The sequence below is a fragment of the Myxine glutinosa genome, chromosome 7, assembly GCF_964187855.1.
Source record: "Myxine glutinosa chromosome 7, kmMyxGlut1.1, whole genome shotgun sequence".
Classification (NCBI taxonomy): Eukaryota; Metazoa; Chordata; class Myxini; order Myxiniformes; family Myxinidae; genus Myxine; species Myxine glutinosa.
This window is the reverse complement of record NC_136267.1, coordinates 13,703,968-13,717,879: the sequence shown is the minus strand read 5'-3', so window position 1 is coordinate 13,717,879 and position 13,912 is coordinate 13,703,968. Positions and strand designations below refer to the sequence as shown.

The 13,912-nt window shown below is 48.1% G+C and overlaps 2 protein-coding genes across 3 annotated transcripts in view; one reads left to right on the top strand and one right to left on the bottom strand.

Annotated features, from left to right (window-relative positions):
- Positions 1-13,912, top strand: part of LOC137418497 (uncharacterized) — a 164,958-nt gene that overhangs the window by 63,947 nt on the left and 87,099 nt on the right. Inside the window, exons 15-16 of the mRNA XM_078781286.1 lie at positions 1,162-1,346; positions 13,506-13,567. Coding sequence (XP_078637412.1) covers positions 1,162-1,346; positions 13,506-13,567 — 247 coding nt within the window. The remainder of the gene's footprint in view (positions 1-1,161; positions 1,347-13,505; positions 13,568-13,912) is intronic.
- The window catches only part of URM1 (ubiquitin related modifier 1), a 244,980-nt gene that overhangs the window by 172,801 nt on the left and 58,267 nt on the right, over positions 1-13,912 (bottom strand). The window lies entirely within an intron of this gene.

Below are 13,912 nucleotides of genomic sequence, written 5' to 3'. Positions count from 1 at the left end.
CACAGAGCATTATAAAGATTTTAACGTTTGTTGAAGATGCTAACAAAATGCAAGCTGTGGAATGCTGTCAAAATGTTGGTAAAGAGGTTTTATATCATAACTTTTGATTTGAAGTCTAGGCTTGTGGAAGAGCTAAAACACAGAATGGACAAGGATGCAACAAAATAAAATGACCAGCAGAAAAAGAGGGGTTGAGGGACAAAATAGAGGGAGAATAAGGAATGTGGGGAGGAATGAGGTATGGGAGGATGCACTGGGTGGATATAAGATTGATACAGAAGCAAACTCTCAGGAAAGGAAGAGGTTGGCTTGGTGGGGGGAGGGGTTAACCGGGGTAGACTTTTCTCTTTTGTGATCGTACAGGTCATGCTAACCGGAATGATACTACTACTCATCTTGTATATATTCTATATTAGCCAATTCCTCTTTGAGGTTGCTGTTGGCATTGTTGTTGTTGTTGTTGTGAATGTGACTGCTGAGTGTTATGAAGTGAGTCAGGAAATGGATGCGAGGTGCACTGGGCTTATTTAAGTGCAGGTCAGCAGCATACTGTTACCTCTGCCACCGAAGGTGGACAGAGGTTGTTTTCACCCCTGTTTGTTTGTCTGTCTTTGTCTGTGAGCAGGATATCTCAAGAGTTATGGAAGGATTTGGACGAAATTTGGTTGACCGGTTGGGTGTGTAACAACGACGAATTGATAAGATTTTGGTGAAGATCCGGATATGGATTTGAATAAGAGAATTTTTAAGTGATTCTTCACAAATGAGCGACAGGGCCATAAACAATATGTAGCACAGTATTTCAAAAGGCTATGGAAGCATTTGGACGAAACTTGGTGGATAAGTTGGATCGGTGACAAGAATAAGCTGATTAGATTTTGGTTAATGTCCAGATGCAGATCCAGCCTATCAGTGGGATACAAAACATGAACCGTTCAGCCTGGCAAAGGGATGCGTGCTACCAACCCTCATTCAGTAAGGTGGGGTGGTTGGAGAGTGGAGTGAGTTGGCTGAGGACAGTGGGAAGTGGAGGAGTATCGTGGTTAAGGCAGTGGCAGAAGCTTGGTGCCATTTGACTTCACCACTTGTAAAGGAGGCGAAGGAGTGAATAATGGGAGGCTTTTAACGTAGGACTTCATACTATTTGTTTCTGCTTTACAGAGAGAGACACAGAAGGTGGTGTTGAAACAGCAAACAAGATGAAAACACAAGTTGATGAATCAAGAATGGTCTTTGGGCCATCAACCAAATCAAACAACAACATACAGAAGGACAAAGCTGTGTCATCCCCCAGTAATCCCTCTCGAAAACAAAATTCAAGCTCAAGCAAAACCCACAAAATTGAGGTATGTATGGCTGTTGTGTTCAGTCTGTGCTTGTCTTCATTAACCTTGTGGGTGTGTTTTGTCAGAGATGCCAGGCATCCATCAATGAATGGATCTCACCTTTTATTGCTTCAGAATTTGCTTATGAAAGAGTTAACTAAAACGCCGTTTTTTGCCCATGCTTATACTGAAGTACAGTGCCTTCAAAAAGTATTCACAACCCTTGACTTTTTCACATTTTGTTGTGGCACATGAATTGAAAATGGAGTAAATTGAGATTTTTTTTATCACTGATCTACACAATACTTAATAATACATAATTAATAATAACTAGCAACGGTACCCGCCCTATGGGCAGGGCTTCAATTGGGAGGCCCAAATGAAAAGGCAAAATATCAGAAATTGAAGGATTTTAAAAATTTTAAACGATTCATATAAACATCCGTTGAATCATATCACACGCAAATCATCAAAATCTAAACAGTACATGGCGCCCATTTTGAAAAAAGATTGAATTCTGCAAAACGGAAGCGGCCGCTACACGTCTTTCTCAGTCACGCGTTTATGTGTGAAGAGTGCGCGCCAAATCTGTAACACGGAAGCGGCCGCTACACCTGTTTCTCAGTCGCTTTGCACACGCTGCCATGTTACTTCGGAGCTGCACGTTTATATCAGAAGAGTTCGTCAGGAATCGATCTACTCTCTCCTGGTACGTAGAATAAACTATTTGTAGAATTTCAACAAAAGCCACATCACTGTTCATATCGGTAAATATTATTCCATCGTGTTTGGGAAAATTGGAAAACTTGGAAAACTTGGAAAAACAATATAGCCTATTTTACTCCCAGGGGTCCCAGGAATACCCACCCAAAATATCGTTGCGATCGGTTGAGCCATTTTTGCGGTACCTTCGAATGGACGGACGGGCATTTGGTGAATTGTAGTAAGATGTCAAAGTGGAGTTTTTTTTCAATAACTTTTTGACAAATTAATTAAAAATGAAAAGCTGAAATGTCTTGTGTCAACAAGGATTCAACCCCTTTGCTATACAACAACAACAACATGCATTTTAAAGGCCATTTTCCCTGCTAACCTTTGCTATGACCCTCCATATTCATCTCAGGTGCATCCGTTTTCCATTGATCATCCTTGAGATGTCTCTACAACTTGATTGGAGTCCACCTGTGGCCAATTCAATTGATTGGACATGATTTAGAAAAAAAACACACCCTTCTATATAATGTCCTACAGTTGACAGTGCATGTCAGAGCTGAAACTCCACCATGAAGTCCAAGGAACTGTCTGTAGAACTTTGAGATAGAATTGTGAGGAGGCATGGATCTGGGGAAGGGTATAAAATAATTTCTAGAGGATTGGAGGTTCACAAGAGCACATTGAGCTCCATCATTAGGAAATGGAAAGAATATGAAACTACCTAGACTCTTCCTAGAGCTGGTCATCCAACCAAACTGAGAAACTGGGCAAGAAGTACCTTGGTCAAGGAGGTGACCAAGAACCCAATGACCACTCTGACAGAACTACAGAGTTCCTTGGCTGAGAGGGGAGATCCTGTCTGAAGTACAACAGTCTCTGCAGCACTTCACAAATCTAGGCTTTATGGGAGAGTGGCCAGATGGAAGCCACTTCTGAGAAAAAAAGGCACATGACAGCACACCTGGAGTTTGCAAAAAGGCACTTTAAAGACTGAGAGAATGACGCAAAAGATGATGTGGTCTGATGAGATGAAAATTGAACTTTTGGCCTGAATAGAAAGCGCTACGTCTGGTGGAAACCGAGCACTGTTCATCACCCATCCAACACCATCCCTACCGTGAAGCATGGTGGTGGCAGCATCACACTTTGGGGATGCTTTTCATCAGCAGGGACTGGGAGACTTGTAAGGATAGAGGGAACAATGAATGGAGCCAAATACAGGCAAATCCTTGAGGAGAACTTGCTTCAGAGTGCAAAAGACCTTAGACTGTGGCGAAGATTTATGATCCAACAGGATAATGACCCCAAGCATACAGCCAAAGCAACACTGGAATGGCTTCAGAACAAGAACGTGAAAGTCCTTGAGTTGCCCAACCAAAACCTACACTTGAACCCCATTGAGAATCTGTGGAAAGACTTGAAGATTGCTGTTTACCGGCACTCCGCATCCAACTTGACAGAGCTTGAGCAAGTCTGCAAATAAAAATGGGAGTAACTCCCCAAATCCAGATGTGCAAGGTTGATACAGACATACCCAAGAAGACTTAAAGCTGTATTCGCTGCCAAAGGCACTTCTGTAATGTAATGAGTCAGGGGGTTGAAGACTGATGGAAATTAGATATTTCTGTATTTTATTTTTAATTATTTTATTTAAAATTATTTTGAAAAATCCACTTTGTTATTATGGGGTATTATGTGTCAATTAGTGACAAAACAAATCTCAATTTAATCAATTTTAAATTCAGGCTGTAACACAACAAAATGTGAAAAAGGCTTTTTGTTTAAATACTTTCTGATGGCACTGCTTTTTTTTTGTGTGTACAAAGTGTAGGCTCGTGTAAGAGCAACACATACAGCAAAAAGACAAAAACAGAAAACACATAAAATGCATAATAAAGGGAGCGGGAGACAGGATGGGGAGAGAGAGGGAAGCACATCAACAGTAGAGAACAGGGCCATCGGTAGACCTGTGGAAAATAGAGGCCTGGGAATGGGGGAGGGAGCAGGGGGAGGAAACAGTATAACACAAATGGACATCACGAGGAGTTTCAGGAAAGAAAAATGGAATTTGAAAACAGTGGATTTTTGGGTGTATTAACGGAGGCAGAAAAGATCACGGTTTTGGATGGGGAAGATGAGAGATGGTGGCGAACAGCTGTTTTGAAGACTTAGAGGGAGGAGAGGGATTGAAGAGAATGTGGGAGTTTGTTCCATAGGTGGGGAAAAAGAGGAATGAAATAGTGAAGGTGAGCAGAGAGTCTTGATTTTGGCAGTTTCACCATAATAGGGTTGAAGGAAGATCTTGTGTGCCCTGCGGGAATACTTGGGGGACAGAGCACAGACAGAGCAGGGGGAGCTAGGCCGGAGAGTAGATGGTTGAAGACAGAAAGACCACGAACCTACCTGCGGAGTGAGAGTGAAAGGCCCTCAGAATCAGCTTCATCGCAGGAGATACCAATGATTCTAAAAGCCTTGGTTTCTACAGCGTGAAGCCGAGCGAGGTGTGAGGCAGGAGCACAAGTCCAGAGGGGAGAGCAGTATTCCCATCAAGTTGCGGATGAAAGCTTTGTATGTGGTGAGGAGCTCAGTAGTGCCAAGAAAGGACTTCACACGACGGAGGATGCCTAGTCTGGGACTGGCTTTGGAGGCCAGCTTGGAAAGGTGGTTTTCCCAGGAAAGATCATGGCAGATAGTCAGACCCAAAAACTTAAGTGACAGAACTTCTTCAAGAGGATTGTTGAGGTAGTAGATGGGAGGGTTGTCCAGACGGTATTTACGGAGAGATAAAGTGAGAGGGTGAGATTTGTCAGAAATGAAAGACATGTTCCACTTGTTTGACCAGTCTGTTATTTTGTCCAGGTCTGCAGAGTGAAGAGGCTGCTGCCTGCCGATCTGAGCGTTGGGATATGGAGCGGCAAAGAGTGGAGTCATGAGCAAAGAGATAGAGAGGATTATCCAGATGAAACCCTGGTGTTGGGCTAGCGGCTAGGGTGCCGGCTTAGGATCCTAGGATCCTGGGTTCGAATCCCGGTCGATCGCTGAATTAACGCCAGGGGGGTTGACTCAGCCTGTCATCCTTCCGAGGTCGGCTAATTGAGTACCAGTTCACTGGTAATTCCCTGTTTGTCGTTAAAGGCGGTAAAAAGGGTTGGCGTCAGGAAGGGCATCCGGCCGTAAAACATTGCTTCAAAAAGGGGACCGAAAAACAACAACAACCACGGTTCCCGAAAAAGGCCAACCCCCGCTTGCGGGGAAAAATGGCCTCTAAAGGTGGTATATATATCCAGAGTCGAAGAGATCATTAATGAAGACTAGAAAAGGCACAGGGCCACAGGGCCCAGAACACTGCCTTGAGGAACTTCAACCTGGACATGAAGGGGGAGATGAGAGAATTAATTATTATTATTATTTTTTTGTATACAGGATTGAGGTTCATGTAAGAGCTAACATTAATCACACAAAAAACAAACTGACACACAAAACATTTGATAAAGGTAGCAGGAGACAAATGGGGAGAGAGTGGGTAGCAGACAAGTACAGCAGTAGAGAACAGGGACATTGGGAGATCTGTTGGAGGGGGAGGGCTTTGGGGGAGGAGGCATGGCATGGGGGGTGGGGGGGGGGGGGGGGAGGTGAGAGGTATAAAACACATGGATATACAGACTTGGCATTTAATATGGAATATTTTTTTTGTGGGGGTGAACTTACTTTTCAAGATGTCTTAGAACCAAAAGTTCATTGGAATTATGTTGAAATTATTCTAGATTTTGTTAATGTGACCTTTAAAAGAAACAAAAACCACATTTGACATTTCGAAACAAATAAATTGATCCTTGAAAGTGATGTAAACTGATATCGAACTCAATTCACGGACAGTACTGTGTTAAACTTCTGTACGTTTTCCAGAAGTATCTATTTATTTTGCACATTAGCCAAATTTTTTTTTAACAAAAACAAAAGTTAAATTACGACTGGGATTACGTACAGTAAAATTACAGTTCAGTACTTCGTGTAACCCCCACTAGCATTCAGGAGAGCACGTACACGTTGAGGCATGCTGTTCATGAGATTTGCCAAGGTTTGGACAGGAATCGCTTGCCATGCAGTGACAATAGTCTGCTGCAATTCACGCACAGAGGTCGGCTGCTGGTCCAAGTGGTCGATTTGACGCGTTAATTCTGCCCACAAGTTCTCTATCGGATTCATAACCGGTGACATGGCAGGCCACTCCATATGCTCTACACCATGGTCAGCAAGAAAGTGTTGGATCATGCGAGCACGATGAGGCCGTGCATTGTCATCTTGGAAGACAAAGTTTCCTCGAAAGGCTGCACGAGCAAATGGAAGCAATGTTTCTTCCAGAATGGCCCTGTACTTGAACTGGTTCAGGTTTCCATTCAGAACAACCAGGTCAGTTTTGCCCCCTGCATGAAAAGCAGCCCAAACGGTCACCCCACCACCTCCAGCTTGGACTCTTGGCACTATACAATCTTTGTTGTAGGCTTCATGCACTTGTCTGCGCACTCGGACGCGGCCGTCTTGACGATAGACCAGAAATCTAGACTCGTTACTGAAGATCACGTGATTCCAGTGTCCTGGCTGCTATTGACGGTGCTCTCTGGCCCACTGTAATCGGCGCTGGCGGTGTTGTCTGGTCAGGCGTGGCTTTCTCAGGGGACGCCTGGCACGATATCCTGCTTGAACCAGTCGTTGGTTGACTAGCCTTCTGGATACAGGCACATTTGTCAGTTCCTGCCACTCAGCCCTAAGCCGATTAGCTGACTTGGTACGGCCATTGCGGACTAACCGGTGCAGCTGGCGATCATCCCTCCTTGTGGTTCTGCGGGGACGTCCTGGCCTCGGTATTGGAGTAGGGACACCCCTCTGAGCATTTCGTTTCAGGATCTTTGACACCTGACCTTGAGTGATGCCATACTGCCGAGCAATAGCACGCTGTTTCATGCCGTAATTTCGTAAAGCCACCACTCCATGACGAACAGCATTGTCGAGTTGACGGACCATCTCCAGAGGAAGCGGCAATAACTTTTGGAGACGTGCAGCAGTTGTTTTCCACTAATACAGAACGCAACAACCCTTCTGTACCCGACTGTGAAGCCAATCATCAAATGCACCTGTCCGTACATTTTGCCACGCCACCTGTGATATAATCCTGTTGTTGACTTCTTGCTGCGACAGACAATCAGTGACATGGTTCTTTCAACAAATAAATCACCAAAGTGTAAAAGAAACTCACCAGATTGATATACTGAGTTAAGAAAGTAAACCCAAGTCAAGGAAAAAAAGAAATTCCATATTAAATGCCAAGTCTGTTTATACATATATATTTAGAGTCACATGTTGACTGCGACCAGAGAGGAAGTCTGCAAGCCATGCATGGAGGTTTCCATGGATACCAAAGGAGGAGTGTTTGGTGAGCAGGGCGGGGTACCAGACTGTATCGAAGGCACGTGATATGTCAAGGGAGACAGCTCTGATTTCCTGTTTGGCATTGAGAACCTCTATCCATTGTTGTGACAGCAGAAGCAGCATGTCCAGAGTAGAATGACCTGGTCTGAATCCAAATTGATGATCAGAGATCAAGCCATTGGAGAAGGGGAAGGATTTGATATCAGAAGCAATGATGGATTCCATGACCTTGCTGATGATTGGGAGCAGGCTGATTGGTCTGTAGTTGCAAGGATCTGTATTAGCACCTTTTTGTGTAAGGCGGTAATGGTGGCTGATTTCCTCTGAACTGTGAGCCCCCGTGGTTAGAGGTACTGGGTCCTGCCTCGGCCTCCAAAGCCAAGGCGATCCATGAGGGCGCCTGTTCGCCTGTGTAGGGTCTTACACGGTCGGTATGGACGATCCGAGGGAGGGCTCGTGGTCCCATCTTGATCTTAATGACAACGTCACAAATTTGCGCCAGGACGACCTCCGGGCCTTGCCAGGGCGAGGTGAGTTTGGGGCAACTGCCCTTCCGCCTCCGGGGATTGAAGAACCAAATCTTCATCCCCGGAGAATACTGACTCCCCTGGCTCCGGTGGTCGTCCCTGCGCTTCATCTTGGCACCCGCCAGCTGAAGCTGGTGGCGTGCGAAGGCATGGACCCTCTCCATGCCTTCCTCTAGGTGACGTGCATAGCCCTCCCCCGGCGGTCTATCAGGGGTCTCTGGCACGGGACCGCATAGCAAGTCGGCGGGAGCCCGCAACTCCCGCCCGTACATAAGCAGCGCTGGACTACATGCGGTGGCCCCGTGCTGGCTAGTTCGGTAGGCCATTAACAAATACGGGAGATGTTCGTCTCAGTCGTCCTGACGGGTGGTGGTAAATAGTGCCAATTGTTGAAACAAGGTTCGATTGAACCTTTCCACCATCCCGTCAGATTGAGGTCTTAAGGGCGTTGTTCTTGTTTTCCGAATTGACAGGAGCTTGCACACATCTTTTAACAATTGGCTTTCAAAATTTCGACCCTGATCAGTGTGCAGCTCCTCCGGAATCCCATGCCGACATACAAATCCTTCCACGAAGGCCTGTGCGACCACCCCGGCTTCTTGGTTGGGGAGGGCATAGGCCTCCGGCCACTTGGTGAAATAGTCCATAACTACTAGGATGTATTTATTACCTTGGCGGGTGCGAGGTAGTGGTCCTAGGATGTCCATAGCCACCCGCTCAAGGGGGGCCCCCACCTGGTGTAATTGAAGAGGGGGCCCTCATCCTCCATGCTGGTCCCTTTTTAGCAGTACAGGTGTCGCATCTCCGACACCAGTCCTGTATATCGTGCCCCATATTTACCCAATATAAACTCCGGCAGACCCGAGATGTAGTCTTTGTTCTGCCCAAATGGCCGCCCGAGCGGGTACCATGCACCTGCTGCAAAATGGTGTTCTTAAATTGCTCTGGGACTATCACCAGCCAGGAAGTTTTCTCAGAGGGAATCTCTACACACTTGCGGTACTTGATGTTATTTTTCAATTCCTGGGTTTGCCACTGGGCCCAATATGCCTTTGTTGGTGCCCCGAGGGGGGTGACCTCTTCCCCACGAGGTCTTCTCCCAAATCGAACGCATTCGTACACCGGTCCCAGTACGGGATCCTCCCGCTGGGCCGTGCTCAAAGCCAAAGTTCCAAATTCCTCATCGGCGGTTCGTGGCAAGATTGGCCCTCTCACCCGGGTTGCACGGACCACGAGGGTAGGGGTGGAGTCTGCCAATTGTTCCCTGTCCTCATGTCTCGCACTAAATTTACAGTTTTCCCCCAAACAAGGACGTCAAGAGAGTGCGTCGGCATTCCCATGGGCCTTTCCGGCCCTGTGGATCACACTGAAATCGTACTGCTGCAACTTTTCGAACCACCTTGCAATTTGGCCCTCCGGCTCCTTGAACCAGAGGAGCCATTGCAGGGAGGAATGGTCAGTTCGAATCAAAAATTTCCGCCCGTACAAGTACGAGCGGAAATGGCTCATGGCAGCCAGCATAGCCAATAACTCTTTACGAGTGACGCAATAATTTCGCTCGGGCCTACTCATGGCCCGACTATAATACGCGATCACTCTCTCCACGCCCCCCTGTGTCTGGGACAACGTATTATAGTCGGGCCATGAGTAGGCCCGAGCGAAATTATTGCGTCACTCGTAAAGAGTTATTGGCTATGCTGGCTGCCATGAGCCATTTCCGCTCGTACTTGTACGGGCGGAAATTTTTGATTCGAACTGACCATTCCTCCCTGCAATGGCTCCTCTGGTTCAAGGAGCCGGAGGGCCAAATTGCAAGGTGGTTCGAAAAGTTGCAGCAGTACGATTTCAGTGTGATCCACAGGGCCGGAAAGGCCCATGGGAAATGTCCCCTCACTGGTGGGGTAAGCTAGAATGGGTGCGGATGTCAAACACCCCTTCAATGCATGGAAGGCCTCCTGGCACTCCCTTGTCCAATTAAACCTCATCCCCTTCTCTGTAAGCCGGTGAAGGGGCCGGGCCATGTCTGCAAATTTTCCCACCAAACGCCGGTTGTAGGAGCAGAGTCCCAAAAATCCCCGCACCTCTTTAATGTTATGAGGTGCGGGCCACTCCTCTACCGCTGTAATTTTGCCTGGGTCTGTTTTTACCCCCATGCGACCAATGACGTGACCTAGATAGGCCACTTCCTTAGCAAACAAAGTGCACTTACTCAGGCTCAGCTTTAACCCTGCCTGTCTGAGGCACCCAAACACCTGGTCCAAATTAGCTATGGCTTGGGGAAATGTTTTAGCATGCACCAGGACGTCATCCAGGTACACCAGGCATGATTGCCATGGCATGCTGTCCAGCACATGCTCCATCAATCTTTCAAAGGTGGCGGGGGCGTTATACAAACCAAACGGCATCACAGTGAACTGATACAGCCCCTGCCCTGTGGAAAATGCCGTTTTCTCCTTCCCTGCCCTATCCATCTCCACCTGCCAATACCCACTCTTAAGGTCCAAGGTTGAGAACCAATGTGAGCCCGCAACGGCATCAGGGTATCGTCAATTCCTGGCAGGGGATACGAGTCTTTGAGTGTCGCGTTGTTTAGTTGGCGATAGTCCACACAAAACCGCGTGGTCCCATCTTTCTTTTTAACCAACACAACTGGTGACATCCAAGGACTTCCCGAGGACTCAATGATACCTGCATTGAGCATTTTGCTACCTGCTCATCAGCTTCCTCCCTCTTGCTCCAAGGGAGCCGCCGGGCGGGCTGACGAATAGGCCGGGCCTCACCAGTGCGGAGCTGATGTTTCACCAGGCCTGTACGTCCAATATCCTTGGAGGACAAGGAGAAGATGTCCAAATGGGTCTCAAATAATTTGTGTAAGGCCTCCCGCTGGGTTTCCTCCAACTCTACGCTACTCCGGTTTACCATCTAAAATGGGATCGGGCCAATTCCTACTACTTCCTAGTGACTCCCTCTGGGACCAGCTCGGCTGGATGCTCTTGTCCCTCACTGCCGCGACTTCATTAACTGGGGTGCAGCCGGCTATCTTCGTGCCCCGTCCTATAGTGCGTGGTTCTGTACTAACATTAATTACTCGGACGGCCACCACCGACCCGTCCGTTTTTACGAGGGTGCGGCCCACGACTAAACCCGGGACGGACTGTGCTGCCACCGGTTCGACTAGGCCGCAGGACTCCTGCCAGGTTGGGCGAGCTAGCCATCGGGCCTGCACTATGGCCTCGGCCCTTGGGGGAATGGTCACGGCCTCAGAAGCCTTCAGCTCCGTCCTTTCGGCCGTGCTCACCCCGTCCAATGGCAGCTCATCTATTCCCACTTGCAGGGTCCCCCCGCACAAATCGATTTTACAACCGCTGGCAGTCAACAGGTCCAGATCGATTAGGCATGGGTCGCACACCTCCGCCACCCAAACTTCTATCTCCCTCTTTATCGATCCCAACTTGAGGGTTACAAAACCATGCCCTATGATGGGGGCCGTTACCCCGGTAGCCAGCTGCAAACTATGATTTTCCAGACGCTGGATTTTATCCCAGCCGTCTGCACTCGAATCAAGGACCACAGGGCTGATGATCGTGGCGCTAACTCCTGTGTCCACTACGGCGTCTACCCCTACGCCGGCAATTTTGCACCGAATTGTCAAGCTACCTGTACCAATTTGGCCACAAAGATGACCTGTCGCGTCAATGAGGGCTCTTCTCCATCCCCTACTGCAGAACACGGCCCTGCATGCTCGGCACCTATTAGTTTCCCGGGCCCTGGCGGGGGGGGGGGCGGGGGGGGGGGGGTGTTGTCTGGGGTCGGCTCGTCCGATCCTTTCGGGGCGGAGTTGATGGTCCCGGCTGCCGGTGCGGGGCTCGGCACTCCCGCCGCGCACAGTGACCCACCCGGTTACAATTATAGCACCTCACCTGGTAAGGTGCCTGCCTCCGGAATTTCAAATTGCCCTCCCTGTAATCCCGAATTGGGGCATTTGTCCGTGGCCTTCCGTGTGCCACCACTAGAGCCGCCTGCCATGGTCCAGATCCCGCCAGGCACTGGTCCACCAGCCTTCGGACCATGTCCTCCAGGTCCGGGCCCCTTTCGGGGGCGGACCCTCTCAGCGGCCCGCCACCAGCCACGGGCCCTACCTGTCTCACCGCCACTGCGTGGCGCTCGCTCCCCCGGGCCAGGGGCCTCGCTGCCTCCCAACGGGCCGCAGCGCCGGCCGCCTGGCTCAGGGTCTGCGGGCGCCACATGGCGAGTTGTTGCCGAAGCTCGGGGTCCGGGAAGTGCCTGGATGAAATGGTCCAGCGCCAAGCTCTCTTGGGAGCTCGCGGCCATGTCCGCGTGTGCTATCCCCACTGCGCGGCGAATGCCATACACTAGCACCCCGATGGTCTCCTGGGGCTTCCTTTTTTGCACTGCGAGCTGAGCTTTAACAAGCTCGCTCTGCTGTTCCACGCCGAAACGATTAATTAAGACCGAGCGGAGGTCTGCCAAGGTGATAGCACCCGGTGGTAAAGCCGTCAGGACCTCTGCCGCCACGCCGCGCAGGGCTGCCACGAGGTGTGCCCCACCTTCGTCCGGGTTCCAACCGTTACCCCTACATACGTGGTCGAATTGCGCCAGGTACGCCCTCAAATCGCTCTTGCCGTCATACGGCGCGAGCGGAACCTTATGGCCGCCCGACGGTCGGACCCCGTGCGCCGCTCCCTGCGGGGTTAACGCGGGACCGAACCGTTCGGGCCCCCATAGTACACTACCTCCCGGGGGCTCGTGTGCGTCCCCTGTCCCTCTAAAAACTACTGTCGGTGTCGATGCCTGGGCCGCCTCTTCGCAATTGATATGATATGCATTGTCAGCTGTGAGACCTCATATAGACAGGTGTGTGCCTTTCCAAATCATGTCCAATCAATTGAATTTACCACAGGTGGACTCCAATCAAGGTGTAGAAACATCTCAAAAATGATCAAGAAAAATGGGAGGCAGCTGAGCTAAATTTCAAGTGTATGAATACAAATTCAAAGTGCAAAGGCAAAGTGCAAAGGGTATGAATACTTATGTAAATGTGATATTTCAGTTTTTTGTTTTTAATAAATTTGCAAAACTTTCTAAAATCCTGTTTTCTCTTTATCATTATGTGGTATTAAGTGCAGATTGATGAGGGAAAAAATGAATTTAAACGATTTCAGCATAAGGCTGCAACATAACAAAATGTGAAAAACGTGAAGGGGTCTGAATACTTTCTGAATGCACTGTATATATATATACATACATATATATACATATATACATACATACATATATACATACATACATATATACATACATACATACATACATACATACATACATACATGGCCTTTAGTGTGAATTGAACAGGTTTGCAACATTTTTACACATATAGAGCATGTTTGATGGATATGCTTGAAATCCTTTTTGGAATAACATGATTGAAATTGCTTTTTTATGTCTCTCTTTCTGTCTTTCGTAAACTTGCAAATGATCTTTTATTCTGCAGGAAAATGAGAGACCAGGAAGGAATGATGTCTCAAAGAAGCATCCCGACGAAATGCCAAAAAGGTTTTTTTCCCAACATGTTTTATTTTATTACATTTGTAGAGCATGGCTAACCCCCGCTCTTGCAGGGAAAATGGCCTTAAAATGCCTGTTGTTGTAGAGCATGTATTCCAAAAAAATCATTTATTTATTTTTGGTCAAAAGTATTAAAAAAAAGTAGTGTTTTCTGCAGTTCCTAATACTCGTGGAAGAACCATCACACACACACATATGCAGACAGACGCTAGACAACACACGACTTTACTTTGGACAAAGAAAGCGGTTTAGTGACTTTCATGGACACATTGGTATCGGGAGTGCGATCTAGTGGCGTCACTCTTCTGCTTCATTAGTGGGGCACTTTGAGGG